Here is an 18,936-nt window from a genome sequence, read left to right as displayed (position 1 = left end):
CCCGCATTTTTGTTGCAAAAAAGTCACATATATCTTAGCAGAAAGTTGAAAAATGTTACGTTTACTTCACACAAGAGCAGCCATTTTCCCCTGTTGCCATGGGAACGTTATGAAGTGACGTTATGAAGTGACGTGAACATCATCGAAAAGCTGCAAACCCCGCAATGAAGCCATGATGAAACCGCAATTTTTGCAAGTTCCCGCAATTTCATCGCATAAAATTTCATAAATATCCCGCATATTCCATCGCATGGATTCAGATCACATTTAGCAGCACATGGATTTTGGTTTAGCAACAGGATAAACTGATGGGATTCTAAATCAGCTGTTGGAGGGCAGAAGTTGGTATTCTCTGTTTACATGCGAGGAGTCAGAAGAGATACTGTGAGCAAGTCTGTGCATGCTCTTGCTGTGAGTTGCTTGAACGGAGTGGGCCACAGGTTGACCAATAATCTTCGTACACATTTTGATTTGATTATATAGTTTTAAGTTTAACAGAGCTGAGCCAGGCCCTGCTACAGTACAGCATGTCATTCTGAATCAGTAATTAAAAAAATTTTAAAAAAAATAGTCTGCCTACTGGCTCCAAAAGATCAGTCTACGAGGAAAGTAAATGCGCTGTTGTTTCTTCTTACAAATCCATGGAGTCCATGATAGATTGGCATCTTTCATAACACCACCCAGGTATGTTTATGAAGAGACTTGTAGAATTTCTACATTGTGACTTGTTACTGGAGACACCTGACAATCAGGAGGAAGGCCAAACCTAATTTCTCTTAGTATTGGTAAGAGTGTGTTTGTCACACCATTTTCATGCAAACGGGGAGCCCAAAGAAATATATAATTTAAACTTTAAATTAGAAATGATTTACCTTAGTCAGTTTTCCTTATCATTTCTTACTCTTGAGGGGGTTTCCAGATGCACAATTAAAAAATCACAGGTACAAAATGATAAATAAATAATGGAACTCTGCACTGCTGAGTTAATTAGAAGCGTTTATTAAACTTGTTTATTGGACACCTCCGTTGGTGTTATTTAGTTTTAAACCTTAGGCAGCTGCCCACGATAAGGAAACATGCCATATTCTATAGGAGACTGTCCTCCTGTCCGTGGCGTAGAAAGGGTGTGGTCCATTACAGCAGTCAAAACAGCTCCACTACAACCTGTGGTTACACTTGTACTAAAGTCATTAGAGTACAATAGAATAGAGGCGATGGCTCCAAGCAAATGTTGGATCATTGATAATGATAGTAATTATGATAATTATACTTATAGTAACAGTTATAATAACCGTCATCGTCATGGATAAATAAGCTGACAAACATTAAATGGAACCATATACTCTAGCTACATTGAAAAATATAATTTGATGTGATTGATGCACTTTTAAGTCAGTGGAGCAGTGCATTTTATAACTGTAGAGAATTCTAAAACAAAACTGTTACTGTAAAACTAATATATTCTCTTCTGTGTTTTTTAAGCCCTAAATAGCAACACTGGTCTCTTGTTCTTGAGTCAATTATTCAGTCGTTGAAATAATAAATTAAAGAAGCACTGAACAGTTCACACAAGTGAGCAAAAGCAAATGTATAAAATTGAATAAAAATAAAAAAAATATTGAATGATCACAAACTCACTGTAATTCTATAGCATATAGATCCATACAAATGTTAGATTGTGAAATGTACTCACTTGTCTACTACTGTATCACTGTCATATCAGAATTCACAAATACAGATCAGATCAGTGTGGATGTTAACGGGTCAACAGCTGAATCTTTGACAAGATGATCTCAGAGGAACATGCTGAGATGTACTGTTTTATTCCTTTCTTTATTTAATCTAGTGATGTTATGATCTGTGGCTAAAATACATTTCTCATTTTATCAGTGACGTACAAAATAATGTGTAATGAAAAATCTATTTGAACTTTAAAACACAGCTGCAAACTACAACTGAGGGTTGTTGTGGCTTTAACACTGAAAATCCAATTGCCTTTTACATTTGCCAGAACACAAGTGGATTGTACCCCTTGTCTAGATGACAGATGACAGTTGTGAGATTAGGGGAGAGAAAGCGGTGCAATGGCACGCAACAAAGGACCCCCGGCCAGACGCATGGTTGGCACCTTAACGGCCACTCAGGTTTTTTAAGAAATCATGGATTATGCAGGACATTTTCAAAGTCGCCATCGCTCACTGATAGCACAGTGTGGAAACAAACCTCTGCTGTATAAACATACATCTATTGCCACAAGTATAAAGTAAACTGCTCCTTTTATACCTTTTTTAAAACAAGATCAGATGTGTATAGTATTTTTCAGTTAGCAAACTGGCAAAGGAACTTTTATTCTTACTTAGTTTATGTATTATTGTTTTAAATTAATAGTTGGAATCTGATTTATTGGACCCTTTGCATTTAAGTTGTTTATTTTTCTGTCAAAAACAAACAACAAAAACAGTAAAAGTAAAGTTGTGATCTTCAATCTATTGATCACGTCATCTTGAAATGAATGTGTGTCCAACAATTTTTCAACAAGTTTTGTTAGAGTTGAGGCTAAGGGTGAAGCATGGAAACAAATTATGTTTTGTCTCACAGTAGGCAGGGCAGGTTTGCGTCTTTTGTTGATCCTGTATTGTGTTCTCCAATGTTTTTATTTGTGTTATGTCTCTGCATATAAATGTCTGGTTACACTAGGATTTAAAAAATGAAAATAATGCGAAATGAATTCCGGTGAAAGGTAATGCAAAATTGAGCTGTGCAAATGTTACGCATTAAGTTCAACTTAGGCGATGAGCTAAGTCTTACCGTTGACCAATAGCAAGCTGTCTCGACAGTGACTAGGGCTGGCAACTCCCACGCATTGAATGTGAGACTCGCGCAATTGACACTTTTCACACACTCTCACGGCACAAGTCCATTAATAATTAAAAACAATCTTAAACATACAGACTGTTACGGGCTGATTACCACTCACTGTGGTGTTTTATTCAACATGTTATTAATAACGCATCATGTTTCAGATGTCCACCCTGTCTGTCCTCAGGATCATCAGCTGTCAGTACTTTCTCTACAAGTCGATGGTTAGTTGCTGCTCTGTGCGCTTAAGAGGACATGGGAGGCTCTATTTTCATGATGGCGCGGCCAGATCGCAGTCAGTTGCACCCTGCCAAGTGGGTCAGGGTGTGCTGGTCAATCATATTCATAATTGATTATTTACTTTTCATCTGAAATTCTTTTTTTTTTTTTGAGAATTTGGCTGCTAAACATTTTAAACAAAGTTCCTGGGGGTTGAGGAGTGATGACTCGACCTCTGCAGTCAGGGGCGTAGCACAACATTCTGAGCCTTGTAGAAAGGCATTCTCTATGGGCCCCTCCCATCATTCACAGCTATTCATTCTAGCATAGCTTTTTGGGCCCTCCTCACACGAGGGCCCTGGGTACTCAGTACCCCTTCCACCCCCAGTCCAACACCCCTGCCTGCAGTGGGTAATGTCCCAGAAGACCTACTCATAAAATGCACCAACTTCCCCGATACTGAATCTCACTCCAAACTAAATTGAAAAGTTGGCAGCCCAAGGGTGGAGTTTAGCTTTGGTGGTGAGTAAGTTTGTACCGTTGACCAATAGCAAGCTGTCTTCACAATGCTGACCTTTGAGGGGACGGAGAGTCGGAGAGTCCAAAATATAGGATGTAATGTAGCGTATTAGCTGTCTTGCACCATTCACTTTTATTTAACCTTCCTCAGACTGTTGGAGTTAAAACTTCCACAACAGTTACAAATAACGTCTTTGAATACACTGTGTAAATGTATTGTCCCGTTAGCAACCTAACTAAGCTAACGAGCTAATACGTTTGCTAATTGGCCATTAGCAGTGAAGAGAACATAGAGAGAAGCTCTGGGAGCTATATTGTGTCTGACTAGCGCTAGCCTGGCTGGTTAGCTCTCCAGCTACATCAGTTCACCAACTAGCCCTGCTAGTCCTTACGTCACCAAGCTTCTGGCTCCACTTTTTTTTAATACTTAGGTAAACTTGATAAGGCTAATGAATTCTAATTTTGGTAAATAAGCACATTTGCAAGCAGCTGGAATGTGCAAGGCCTAAAGGCAGGGCTGTAGTCAAGTCCACCTTTGTCGAGTCCAAGACAAGTCCAAGACCAGGACTAGTCGTGGCCGAGTCAAGACCAAGTCCAAAGAGGTTAGAGTTCAAGACAAGACTGAGTCCAAATGAGTCAATACTGAGACAGGAAAAAAAATAATACTCTTCAAGACCACTTACTTACCTGTTCATAATTTACAGTATGTGATGTGAGACATAGTATATCTTCTACTTAAAGATGATCATTATGCTTTATTATTTGTAATAATCAAAAAGCAACTGCAGAGTAACACACTATAGGATTAAATTAGGCCATTTTATTTACTTAAAATATAAAATGGAAATGTTCCCATTCTTGAACTTAATACTTGTCCTGAAGAATTCATAGTAGCTGAATTCTGACGTGTCTGTGGCCAAAATGAAAATGATTGTCCAAGACGAGTCTGAGACAACGGCCCTGCTTAAAGGTTCCTTAAAGTACCTTTTAAAGTCATAAATCATTCCTTATTGAAGAGTGTCAGTTGTGATCACTAGAAGTCCCCGTTCCAGGGAAAGCACGAGGAGCTACCATTTAGTGTTAATAGAAAGGTATTGTTGACTCAATGTTGATGTGGACTCTGCAGACCCGGTTGTAATTGTGTCTGTAAGAATATACAATGTTCTAGCAATCCTTGCTAGTGATGCTCCCAGATGGGATGACAAATTGTTTTTTCTCAAAGTCTTTCTTTTTATTACCCAAATGAAATCCACTCCATGAGGGGAACTGGGGAATTGTTCTTTTGTTCATGTTTTATTTTTTTTAAAAGGAGTCTGAAAAGAAGGCCACATGTAGCTGATAGTGAAAAGGCAGAGAACAGACCTTGTTTCCTTCCTTTGCACAGATTCTCATGGCAACACTGTGGTGTCAGACCAGGTCCACAGTCTGACAATGAGATATTTTCAGCCTTTTGTTTAGGCTGTCAAAACGGATATATTTGAAAGGGAATGAAACTTGCAAATGAATAGTTTGTTAAAGTAAGCATTTTGCATACAGTAGTAGCCATCGGTAAATTGAAATATATTAAAGGAATATGAGGTTAGACTTTGATGATCCAGTCCTATGTCTTAATTTCAGCTGTGTTACTAGTTTGATCAGTATCATGATTTTTGAAGTTGAACTTGTTTTCTCTTTGTAGAAAATCAAAAGTAAACCTGTTGCTGTCATTAATTATGCGGACAACGAAATGCCCCGAAGCATGCCTATTCCCCGCCTCACTACTCAGTAGACATGGCACATTTTCTCTCTCATTGCCATGCGCGCTATAACTAACAGTTGGATTCCTTCCAAAATCACTTATACCCCCCATATATTCATGTATCATCCTGCATGTTGACCAGGTGATGCATCTGGTCTGCCTCAAAGGATTTATAACTGCATAATCAGCAGGCATAGTTTGTGCCGTTGGGAGCGCTGTAGATGTATGAAAGAATCTCACTAGATCCCATCTCTCAGTGAGGATTTCACTCCTGCTCACTGGAGCAGAAGGTGGAAGAACTTTAGCAGCTACATCTGACAGGGTTGTGTTCTCCTGACATTGATCCACCAGCTTTATGTCACTTTGATTAATTGCTACCTTTGGAGCTCTTCATTCATTGCACTTTCATCCCTTCTTACATTGCTCCCATTACTGCATGCTCTCAAAGGTTTTTGCATTAATTGAATGGGATCTTACTGACATTCTGTCTGTCGTTTCATCAGTTGCTCACTTTATCTCTGCAGTACAGTAGAAGAGATGCTCTGTGCTTACAGAGCTTTTTTTTAAAGAATTCCGAACATCAATTAGAGATGCTTTATAGTCATACAAATTACAACACAATGTTAATTTGAGTCAAGCACACTGCCTGACACAATGAAATTGCACCCTTTTTTAGGAAAAAAATGTAATTTAAGTCCAGTGAAAATCACCCCTGGAGAGGCGCTGGGTCAGTACACAGGCAGCAGAACCTAAAATTTTAACAAGCCTATTGCACATACAGTATAAAACGTCATGCTCACTAGAGGATTTGTTAGGAATGCTGACTTTGTAACCGCTAACCTTGAGGAGCTGGTGTGTGTGTGTGTGTGTGTGTGTGTGTGTGCGCGCAAAGGAAGAACTGTTTGGTTTGGGAGCTGTCTTAGATGATTTCCCTCTTCATGTTGTGCATTTGATGCATCCTATTGTTTGTGTTTATCAGCCTTCACCTCACGAACCTGCACAACATCTCCCTGCTTCTCATGTGCACTACCATAATGTTCAACATTCCTATGCAAATTAATCCCAGTTCTGGGATTGCTTAACCATCACATAAGGGTGTCCATGTTTAGTGACAACTATCTCTGAGTCTAAATGTATTGGCAGCGTGCCAATGCACTGAAATGAAATGTCAAAAAGTGTTATATTTTGCTGATGAGTGCAATCTCTGTTTAGATAATGATGATGATCCGCACCCCATCTACTTTAATTTTGTCAGAAAAGCACTGCACTTAACCTCAAGGCACACTGAGGAGATATCAGAATCCAAAACATTTACCAAAATGATGCCAAATACAAAATAACTTGCACTGTAAAATAATAAAATCGTCATTTCTTCTTGAAATGGAACTGCAAGGTGTGTAATTTGACATCTCTTAGGCAATTTGGAGATGTCATGCAGGGGGCTTTCTTCAGTTCTGTTAAGTTGTTCTTTTAGTAGATTTGTCAGGATTTTGCAGGCCAGATTTACAACAAAATCTGGCCTGCAAGGCAACCAGTAGAACCTCCAGGAAGTTACTGCTCTCAGCTAAGCGATATTCTCTATAAAACTGCTAAATGACCTTTTTACACTTTGGTTTTTGTATGGATTAAACCATCAAGCTATGAGATGTTAATTCGTGGGCTTTAGAGGTGCTGGTGGTGGTAACTGGGATTTATTACATTTGGACAGATCTGGGCTAGCTGTTGCCCCCTGTTTCCAGTCTTTGTGCTAAGCTAACTGGCTACTGTACATTTACCATACAGACACCAGAGTGGTATTGATCTCCCATCTAACTCTCTTCCAGAAAGTGTATAAAATGCTGAGCTATTCCTTTTAAGCTTTTGACTTCAGCTACAGTATTTTCATGTGCACTCCCACACTGTTAAAACAGACAGCATCTGTCCATGTTTCCTTATAATTGACTCATGAAGTGCCTCTCCAGAGCATCTGTTGGGAAGACATTTTATAACTAGGTGTCAAAAGCCTATCAAGCTCATGAAAGATGTTCCACTGCATGTAATGCAGTACAAGTCTTACCGCTTAAAGTAACTTGACAGAAGTAACGAGCAGCTCGAGCTAGACTTTGTGCAAGATGTCTTTCAATCTTCCGCACCGCTCCTGTCTAATTTTGACCTCTATCCTCCTCCAGGTCCAACTGTTTTGAAGTCTTCACCTTGGATGGAGCCAGCACCAATATTCTTCAATTTTGCACTGCAGCAGAAAGCACTGACTGGCTCCAAGCAATATCTACAAATATCAATGACTTGACACAGGAGAACGTAAGTCCATCTCTAAACACTAGAGGCTTGCTTGGATCTTCCTGTGAGTCTTTATTGAAAATAAAGGTGAATTCTCTTATGACATCCAGTAACTTAACCAAGGGGATAATTTCAGTATAATCACTGGCATAACATTGGGTAATGTAGTCTATTTTCAGTTTTATATTTGTTCTTCGAGAATCTGGTATCTTATCAATCTATCTATCTATTGATTTGTCTATCATAATCACAATGGGCAGATTATTAGTTTATGGAATTACAACATTTCAGATAGTGAATTGCATCCTTTTATCCACTTGTGGCCTTTAAAAGTCGATAACACCATCTTAATAAAGAAAACATAAAAGCATACAATAAATATTTTGGCCACAGTTATTACAGGTTATTTCCCCTTGTGATTTTTCACAGCCACAAAGGCAACAGTGCAACATGGTTTTAATAGACTATTCCTGTCAAGCACTCATTGAGTCACAGTGGCACCTCTCCCTCTCTGCTGACAAAAAAGAGCCTCTCTCATGCCTAATTAATGACTGCAAAGTAGTCATTCTGCATGTGCCTCTCTATCTCATTTCCTCCTATTTCACTTTGATTATCACACTGATGATGTGATGCATTTTTGGTAAGGATGCAGACGTACTGTATGCCCATGCTCGTCGATTGCACAGCTGCCTTTTTTAAAAAGTGTGATTAATTCATGCCTGCATCACCTAATTACGGACGTGGAGTGTGATTGCTAAATGGCCAATCAGGATGTAATTGTATGCCGGCTTTGGGAGAGAGCAGAACTTTTGTTTGAATGACCTACAACCTTCAAATAGACTTTGTGACACCCTTGGGGTCCGTCATGTGCTTTTTATGTGGATGACAGTCATCTGGCAGGGTGGAGGACTACTTTATGCTGTTTGATGTTCTTTTAGATGGACTAAAGCAGAACGAATTGGACAGCTTGTTAGTGCCTAATTATATAAGGATTTGATGTGACAATTTACCTTCCCTTTGTAACTGAGGTGAGGCGAGACAGGAGCAGAGACCGGAGCAGAGATCATGCTGAGCGTGATATGCTGACACAGCAGGGGTCTATTCAGTCTGAAAATGTTTTGCACTAGTTTGCAACATTTTTCATCATCATAACCTCCAAGATACACATTACAAAAGGTAAATGATGTTTCTAAGACTCTAACTTTATACTTTCTTGGAGCCTCAAGGTAGTTTTCACATTACATTTTTCATCTCACAAACTTTTAAGTCTTTCTGCTGACTGAACCTTTTTAAATGAAAAAACTCCAGCATATATTCATAACCATTTATATACTGTACATACTATATTATACTGTACATATGTTTAGCCATTATTTGTGCGTCCCTTATTGTAAAGTCTAGATCATTTGCGAGAAATCTACACAGCTACTACTGTGTGTGTGTGTATATAGAATTGGTGAAACTGCTTTCCCAGGTAATTCTTTGCTGCCAGTTCATGCACTGTTGTCATTTAGCTTTAAATAGTTGTATATATGTTGTCAAATAGTCAAATGTTATACAGTACAATCAAATAAATGTTATTACTTGAGATTAAATAAATTATTGCATTTTATTGACTTAATACTAGCCATTATATTTAAAAAACAAATTAAATGAAAAAACTTGAATTTTGTTATGGCACAAAATTTCACATGTAGAAATGAATGTTAGTTGCTATGTTAGTACTCAAGTGGTTAGCAAACCTAAACTCACTGGATAGACAGAATATATACATAAATGTGCGAATAATGTACACAAAATTGAAAATTGTTATATCTTTATCTGTCAATGTATGTAATTACATATTTAATAGTTTTTTGGAAAACTTCATATGTCACTAATGTTTTGTTTTTTTCTTTTCTCTTACAGATAAAAATCGTCAACAAATACTGCTCTTCAGATGATCAGGTATGCTGACAGTAGCCTAACTCGGCATACCAGTCCAACATATCTTTTTGAAACCAGATACATAATTACAACCGTCACATTATATCACTGCTGGCAGTTCTAAGTATACCTTTTATTTGGTACTGCTGGTAGAGAAACAAACAGGAAAGGCTTTGAGAGGTCATAATTGAATCTCTCCTTAAAAGTATTATGGACTTATTGGCTCAATGGCTCAAAGAAAATGTTTAATTTATATCTCCAGATGAGAGATATGGTGGAGATCCCTGTTCAGGCTGTCCACTCATAGCCTGCACAGCCTTCTTTGCAGGAAATGTTATACAGGTGTACAAAATTGCATCATCTGCATACAACCGCATCTGTCATGGCAGCTCCGAATGTATCCATAGGCAATAAACAGCTTGGAAACAATTTTGGAACACTTAAAGCCAATTTATGCTTCTGCGTTAAATCGACACCGTGGGTATGTATGTAGGTACGTGGAGATACCGACCCTACGCCGTAGCCTGACGTGCACCTCTCAAAAATGTCTCCACACACTCCCCACGCACACACACATACTGGCCCTGCTATTCTCTTAAAGAGATCGACGCACACAACAATGCACAAGTGTGAACTTCGGGCCACTTACATAGGCTACGGCGAAAGCTCTGCGTGGAGCCTCGGCAGAACCTTAAATTAGCCTTTATTCAGTCAGATGGTCAGGAAGGAGTCAGGACCAACATGTGGAAATTGATGTGCATTATTCATCACAAGATGTAGTGTAGATGGAGTGTAGCAGATGAAGCAGCACAGCACATACAGCACAGATATGCTGCTAAAAGGAAAGCAGAGAAACATCCCAAGTCAATCTGAGGTAGATAAGAGGTTAACTGTTGCATTTCAGACTGCAGCACCACTGTACAGTGGGGTATCTGTTAGATGTATCCTGTCAAAGATGCCTCACTGTAGTTCTTTAACTCAACCCCTTCGATTGTTCACATTTTCCTATTCTGGTCTGTCTGGTCTGTTGATTGAGCAAGTACAGATGTATATTTTTTTCACAGTTCTCTCAAATAGTAAACGTGTCAATCTCATCCTCCATCTCCGCAGATTGTTCACATGGGCTGGGCATGTGAAAGCTCCGAGGGAAACGCTGCTGATAGAACCTCAGCATTCAAGTTCCTGGCACTGAGAGGACCATATTTTTATATCTTCAGAAGCCCCCCGGTAACTAAGTTTTTTATTTTTTTATTTTTTTTAATCATTTTCCTAGTTGATTAACTTTTAATTTTTTCATTCAGATCTGATTTTAAGCTCATTTGAAAATGTTTTTTTCAAATGATTAAAACTGTGGATTCAGCTCAGCATAAGAATGTGTTCGGGGCCTTTTTTAAATTGTTTTTGAATGTAACAAGTGTGATGATTTTATGCTGCTGCTCACTGATCTGTGATTGTCCCCCACAGTGCTGTATGGTTTGTGTTGTTGAAGAAAGTTGGCAGCATCTGTAAAATACTGTATGCTTCAGTTATCATTGAATAAGAGAAGACAGGCATGCAGTAACTGGTGCTGAATTTATATTTGTTGTGATCATGGCTGACTGTTATGTGACAGTGAAACAAGGTTCATTGTTTTAATTTTTACAATATAAATTTAATAAGATCTGTCAACATGTATCCCAGTGGATGCATTGAATTACTAGTTAAGCAAGAGGTTTAAGTATTAAAGGCCCCTAGCACATTGCAGGGTTTTTTTTTTTTTCAGCTAAACTATACCAGCTTGAATATTAATGATAAGTAGTATTAGCAGATTCAGTGTATAGTTAGACTGCCGGAAATATTGCTAAAACCTGCCAGAAACCTTTTTAATGTAACTTAATCTCACTGATAGTTTCAGCCAATCACCTTTTTTGGTTGCATTTGCATTCTGTCCTTCCTGACATTCAAAACAGTGTTCACCACTGCGACAATGGTGACGCAGTAAAGTACGTGCAAGATGCAGCTCATCATCAAAGTACCCACAGTCACAGTAATTAATGCCCTCAAGGATTTTCTAGCCTTAATATTTAAATGTGGTTACAACACATGTATAAAACATTTCATGAGTTTTTGTAATGGGCTTAATGAGTCTTTGCATGCTTAAGCAAGTACATACACTCACCTAAAGGATTATTAGGAACACCATACTAATACCGTGTTTGACCCCCTTTCGTCTTCAGAACTGCCTTAATTCTTTGTGGCATTGATTCAACAAGGTGCTGGAAGCATTCTTTAGAAATGTTGGCCCATATTGATATGATAGCATCCCCCACACCATTACACCACCACCACCACCAGCCTGCCCAGTGGTAACAAGGCATGACGGATCAATGTTCTCAATCTGTTTACGCCAAATTCTGACTCTACCATCTGAATGTCTCAACAGAAATCGAGACTCATCAGACCAGGCAACATTTTTCCAGTCTTTAACTGTCCAATTTTGGTGAGCTCGTGCAAATTGTGATAAGTGGTACCCGGTGGGGTCTTCTGCTGGTGTAGCCCATCCGCCTCAAGGTTGTGCGTGTTGTGGCATCACAAATGCTTTGCTGCATACCTCGGTTGTAACGAGTGGTTATTTGAGTAAAAGTTGATCTTCTACCAGCTTGAATCACTCGGCCCATTCTCCTCTGACCTCTAGCATCAACAAGGCATTTTCACCCACAGGACTGCCACGTACTGGATGTTTTTCCTTTTTCAGACCATTCTTTGTAAACCCTAGAAATGGTTGTGCGTGAAAATCCCAGTAACTGAGCAGATTGTGAAATACTCAGACCAGCCCGTCTGGCACCAACAACCATGCCACGCTCAAAGTTGCTTATAGATCACCATTTTCCCATTCTGACATTCAGTTTGGAGTTCAGGAGATTGTCTTTGACCACACCCCTAAATGCATTGAAGCAGCTGCTGTGTGACTGGTTGATTAGATAATTGCATTAACGAGAAATTTAACAGGTGTTCCTAATAATCCTTTAGGTGAGTGTATATTTTAAGACTATAGCCTATGATGGGCAATATTATGTCTAATATTCATTGTGTTTACATTTGACCAGTTTTGGCCAAAAACTGTAGCCTATTCAGTGAGGACCTTACAATTTGTACTCTTGCCATGCAGGGGTGGAATAGCCTCTAAGCCTGTAGGTTTTCTACAATGAGATAGCCTACTTTATATCTCATATATATTAGGGGTGGAACGGTACACAGAAGTCACGGTTCGGTTCATACCTCGGTTCAGACATCACGGTTCGGTACAATGAAGGGAAAAGCATAACAAAAATGCATTTTTTTATTGTGCATGTCTCAGGCTGTAGTCTACCACCTAGTGTCATCCAGTCTCTCCCCTGAGCTAGCTGCCACAGCCTGAAGCGTATAAAGTAAGATGTAAACAGTACTAAACAATAGGCTAAGTAGGCTACCCCACATCATCTCCAGACTCCATCTGGAACTTGTAAACAAAATAAGACAATCAGCTAGTAGTGTGATATGGGAGACAAGCGCTGCTCTCATATGTGAATGCACAGAGCAGGGGTGTTAAAAGGGCAGCTTCGGTTACACAGAGCAGTTGGCGAATTGTGGCGTTAGCTTCACACGCTAACAGCGGAACTAGCAGCAAACAGCGAAGCTAACAGCTAACGGCGTAGCTAAAAGCGCAGCTAAAAGCGCAGCTAACGGCTAACGGCGGAGCTAAAAGCGGAGCTAACAGCGGAGCAAACAGCTAAGCAAATGGGCCTGGAAGCCATTTGTGGTCGAGGCAAGAAGGCCTACAGCTACAGTACATCTGTGTTTGGTTGTATATGGAAGGGACTAGTTTGCTTGTTTACTTGACATGTAGGCGGAGTTTGGGAGCTTCAGAGCTAAGGCGGGGCTACAGATTAGGTGTCCCTAAGAAACGCGTATGTAACAGTAGTTCCACATTATATTAATTCATTTGCACACAAGTTTTATTTATTTTTATACCGTGTATATATACAGTGCCTGACAAAAGTCTTGTCGCTTATCTAAGTTGTAGGAACAACAAATAATAACTTGACTTGTAGTTGATCAATTGGAATCAGAAATGGCTTACATGAGAGGCAAAGGCTTCTGGATTATGCTTATTATACCAAAATAAAGTTTTGTATCATTCATTGAGTTTTATCATTGAATTAGGACAGAAAGGTCAGATTTGGCTTGGACAAAAGATTTTGTCGCATACAAAAATACAGTAATGTACGGTAGAAATTATACTTTATTGTGAATACACAAACATGCTACAATAACATCAGAGCATACGTAAAGTCATGGTGCCTTATTGGGAAAAAGAAAATGAGCTTGGAGGACTACATCCATACGTCTCGGCAATGACTCAAATTGATATTGATGAAGTCATCTGGAATAGCAAAGAAAGCAGTCTTGCAGGACTCCCAGAGTTCATCAAGATTCTTTGGTTTCATCTTCCAAGCCTCCTCCTTTATCTTACCCCAGACATGCTCAATAATGTTCATGTCTGGTGACTGGGCTGGCCAATCCTGGAGCACCTTGACCTTCTTCGCTTTCAGGAACTTTGATGTGGAGGCTGAAGTATGACAAGGAGCGCCATCCTGCTGAAGAATTTGCCCTCTCTTGTGGTTTGGAATGTAATGGGCAGCAGTAATTTGTTGATACTTCAGGCTGTTGATGTTGCCATCCACTCTGCAGATCTCTCGCACACCCCCATACTGCATGTAACCCCAAACCATGATTTTTCCTCCACCAAACTTGACTGTTTTCTGGGTGAATCTTGGGTCCATGCGGGTTCCAACAGGTCTTCTGCAGTATTTGCAGCAATTGGGATGCAGTTCAATGGATGATTCATCAGAAAAATCAACCTTCTGCCACTTTTCCACTGTCCATCCTTTCACCAAGCTGTGGGCCTTTGCAAATGCAACACACTTTTTTAGTTGTCTTCTGTTTAATGCTGGTTTGTGAGCACTAATTCGGCCATGGAGACCACTGTGTGAGAGAATTCGACATGTATAGATACAGGGGTTTCTGGTGGCCAGCCCAGAAAAAGGGCTTGCCCTGGACTGTCGAAGCAACAAACGGTCCTCTCGAACAGTTGTCTTATGGGGTCTGCCTGACCTGGACTTGTCATGAACTTCACCAGTTTCTTCAAATCTTTTTCTTATCCTTTCCACTTGACGTTTGGATACATTGAAGATGTCTGCCACCTCAGCAGCAGACTTGGTCTTCAGGCTCTTGATGATCAGCACTTTGGTCTGTGGTTGAATCTTTGGCATGTTGTGAGAGGTCAGGTTGCACTTCACATGAAGGTCTGGTGTGCTGGAGTTCTTTTTATACACACCCAGGAATGTGTTAATTACAGTATTTGTCACAGGTGAAACTCTAATCTGTGATTGGTTGAATCATATAAAGACACGACAAGACTTTTGTCCAAGCCAAATCTGACCTTTCTGTCCTAATTCAATGATAAAACTCAATGAATGATACAAACCTTTATTTTGGTATAATAAGCATAATCCAGAAGCCTTTGCCTTTCATATAAACCATTTCTGATTCCAATTGATCAACTACAAGTCAAGTTATTATTTGTTGTTCCTACAACTTAGATAAGCGACAAGACTTTTGTCAGGCACTGTGTGTGTATATATATATATATATATATATATATATATATATATATATATATATATATATATATATATATTAGTTCCCGGTGTGTTTACGGTTAGAAGATGGCTGTATCTCATGTTACGTTGTTTTTTTTTGTACACGCTGTGACTACAAATCACAACATGTAAATAGGAACATGTTGGCGTTATTTTGTCACTTATTCGGAGCAGTAGGCTAGTTGGAACCAGTTACCTGCAGGTTCTGTGCTAGGCTAAGCTACCGGTGGAACCGTCAGACAGCGTTACAACTAAGGCATGGATACCCGACCCGAGCCTGACAGGTCCCGACGGTACCCGACGGGCTGGGTTCGGACAGATATTTAGATTAGGTTCGGGTCGGGCTCGGTCACATCAGTGCGATAAGGCATTTGTTGTAAAATGGTGCTGTGGCTCCTTTAAGAGAGCTCAGTGTGCGTGTAAAGTGGGCAGAAGAGAGATAGAGAAAAGAGGAAGCAGACGTGTAGATGCGACCGGAGCAGAGTTGGTGGAATAAGTTTAAGTTTTGTATACAGTGTGTGCGGTGTCCGAGATAAACCCCAGACTGAAAGCCAAGTTCATTCATCTGCTCACCAGAAACGGGATTTTAACCCCGACGTTATATAACGCCGGCCCTGGAGGTAGGCCTACCGAGTCTCCCCTGGTTTTCTGATCACGGTCGGAATCGAAGCGATCAGGAAAGGTTAACACATTGAACATTTTTAAATTAAACAGCTTACGTGCGCTTGTTTCCCCGTGTGCGCTGATGCGCTCATCTGTTGACATTTCCGAATGCCTTCCAGTTGCTTAATAAAAGTGGGTTTTCCACACAAACAAAAGTACATGTGTCATTAGTATGAGAAAAAAAAACGAGATTTTAACTGTGTCGGGCTCGGACATAAATATCATAATGCCTGTCGGGCTCGGGCCAGGTTCGGACGGAAAAATTCAGCCCGATCCAGGCTCCAGTTACAACACGCACGGACACGAGAAGGGTATGTATCGACTTATATGTATCGATAAACTAAAGTCCCAATAAGTCGGCGTGTTCCTTTAATACAGGTTCAGTATCAGCTAGTGAATGTAGCCTTTTGTGCTGTGTTAGTTTGTGATATGAGTCTGTTCTCCCATTAGTATAAAAACCACTGTAGTCCAAAATGTGCTTCTTTCATCTTCTTACTTCATTTGGCAAGTGTTTCCACAGGTTAATCATGTTTACTCTCTGGACGCTGTGATTTGTTGTGCCACGGTGGCTGTGCACATTAGTTGTTTAGTCTCTGTTGGTCTATCCTTCCACCTGTTAGAGAGCTTTTGTCATACTTTAACACTGTTTGACAAGCTATTGTGCCTCACCTTCTCTGTTTTGAAGGTTACTCAGCAGCTTTTGTCTGCCTATTTGTCTCTTGTAGATTTTAAAGACTGGGTTTCAATGATGCTCTAAGCTGCACATTAACCCTACAGTCACATTAGCTACAAGAGACAGCGACAAAGCGACAGGCTGTCATTCATTTTCAATGGGAGTGGCCGTTTACCAGCGACAAGCGACGAGCTTGTCGCTGCCACAAGCAAGGCGGGGCCGAAATGGACAAGAAGTCTATTTTATGCAAATGCTGAGCAATGCGACAAAGCGACTGCCAATCGGAGTGAGGCAGCGTGAGGGCAGCGTGATGTATGTACGTTGGTTGCTGGAGTCGAAGAAAATCATTCAAGATGGCGGAAATGCTTCAAGAGATCGTATTTCTGTATATATCTGATATGTTTGGCATTTTATCTCATATATTTTGTTACTTCTATCGAGAAATAAATGCTTTTAAATCCAAAAACATTGTTCTTGTGACTTAACAATACCTCTGAAGTGACTTTTAAAATGTGCTTGAAGTGCACATGTAGGAGAATTTCTGTTTACTGTTGCCAAGCAACCAGGAGTAGGCTAGGCACGCCCAGGATCGCCCACAAGCGAGTGCGTGTCGCTCTCTTTTGTAGCTAATGTGACTGTAGGGTAAGGGCAGACTTCAGCCTGAGTGTTTGCAGCCCAAGTGTTTCCTATCACTCTTTGTGAGGTTCTATCAATGTAATTTTCAGGACCTTGTCTCTCAATAGGGACCTCTCCCCTCAGTGTCTCAAGGATATGATGCTGCTTCCACCCTCCTCTTAAATCAGGAAGCCAACAAGGATGATAAAGATGATTGGTCTATAAAAATTAAAACTCAAATTTCATGGCCTTAATAGTGTGCTATGATAGCCATCTAATGTGCAGTCTTTCAGAGAGACTAATCTGAAATGCTTGCTAGTTTAAGGGAATAGTAAGACATTTTGTAAAATTCTTATTTGCTTTCTTGCTGAGAGAATGACAGCACTCTTATTTCTGTACTGTTAATATAAAGGCCCTGCTTAGGATGGATAGCTTAGTTCAGCAAAACTGGGCAAAGTTACTTCCTGCAGTCTCTACTGGTTGCCTGGCAACCTCATGGTGACAACGAAACGAAGAAGCTACTGTGCCCGGCCAAAACAAATTGTCTGGGACATCATCTCCCATAAAACCATAAGTTGAGGGTTTTTTTGCACTTCAGTTTTCTTACGGATGAAACTAACAATATGAAACCTATTTCCAGTATTTTTGCTAAGCTAACTGGCTGCTGGCTGTAGCTTCATATGAACCATATAGACATACGCGTGGTTTTGATCTTATTTCACTCACCGCAAGAAAGCACATTTCCCAAAATGTCAAACCTTTCTTAAAGATGGACCCCTCATGGGTTCTGTGACACAGAGCTAAGAGGGTTGCTGTTTCTCAGCCAGCAGTCCATTTTCCTTTGGAGAATTTTGCCAATCCATCCCTTTTACATGCCAATGACACTGGCCTCTTTGGAGGAAATGAAGTGCTTCATCTCACAAGGATAACGTGAATGCTTGATGCAACTTTTGTATCCACGAGTAGCGTAAGTGAACATGGATTATGTGCCTGCTGTGAACCAACGCATTGCATCTTGAGTTTTATATTCTTCAACAGTCTCCAACACTGGCTTACCAATGACTTCCCTGTGTAGAATAGGACGCCTGTCAGTACGGCACATGTTGGCAACTCCCTCTCTACATATTTTTGCTGTGTGTAAGATTAGAGATGGTAACTCCAACTGTTTGGTTCAGTGGCAGACTCTCAAACTGAGCTTATTGATACCATCAAACAGGCCAGTTTGGAGGCAGGCTGCCTTTCGTTCTGCATGGGGCATCGCCACAGCAAAGAGAAAACTACCACTGTTGGAGATATTTCAACAGCATTGTGGGTGGTGCCGGTGTATTCTCAGGGACCTCAGTTATCAATCTTCTGTACAAAAATGTCCACATTCTTGTTGGATTCAAATGTCCTTTGTTAAAACAATCTTACTAATGTGCATACTTAGTTGTAAGTAAACTGCTTATTGCTCTTTCTAAACCAGCATCAACATCTCTTCAAAGACACATGGTAACATAAAGGAATGCTCCTAAAGGAGTAATATATGGTACAAAAGTTGTCTAAATGCTGCAGGAAATGTTTCTGATTTCTCTTTTAAACTGAACAAGCCACAGGCAACATTTTTTTTTTTTTTTGTTCAGATGCAGAGACTAAAGTCTGTGAAGTTGGTACTTTTTTGTTGGTAGCTTTAACTAAAAAGAACATAACTAAAGACTGGGAGCTGGTGAGAGCAGCAGTAAAATATGTGTATGCAGAGCAGTTGTTTTACTTGACACAGACCAATC

At 40.0% G+C, this 18,936-nt stretch overlaps 1 protein-coding gene across 1 annotated transcript in view; it reads left to right on the top strand.

Annotated features, from left to right (window-relative positions):
- The window catches only part of sntg2 (syntrophin, gamma 2), an 80,482-nt gene that overhangs the window by 41,246 nt on the left and 20,300 nt on the right, over nt 1–18,936 (top strand). Inside the window, exons 10-12 of the mRNA XM_031288699.2 lie at nt 7,504–7,633; nt 9,521–9,559; nt 10,649–10,765. Of these exons, the coding sequence (XP_031144559.1) occupies nt 7,504–7,633; nt 9,521–9,559; nt 10,649–10,765 (286 nt within the window). The remainder of the gene's footprint in view (nt 1–7,503; nt 7,634–9,520; nt 9,560–10,648; nt 10,766–18,936) is intronic.

This window comes from Sander lucioperca, chromosome 18 (assembly GCF_008315115.2).
Source record: "Sander lucioperca isolate FBNREF2018 chromosome 18, SLUC_FBN_1.2, whole genome shotgun sequence".
NCBI classification, from domain to species: domain Eukaryota; kingdom Metazoa; phylum Chordata; class Actinopteri; order Perciformes; family Percidae; genus Sander; species Sander lucioperca.
This window is presented reverse-complemented; position numbering and strand designations above follow the sequence as displayed.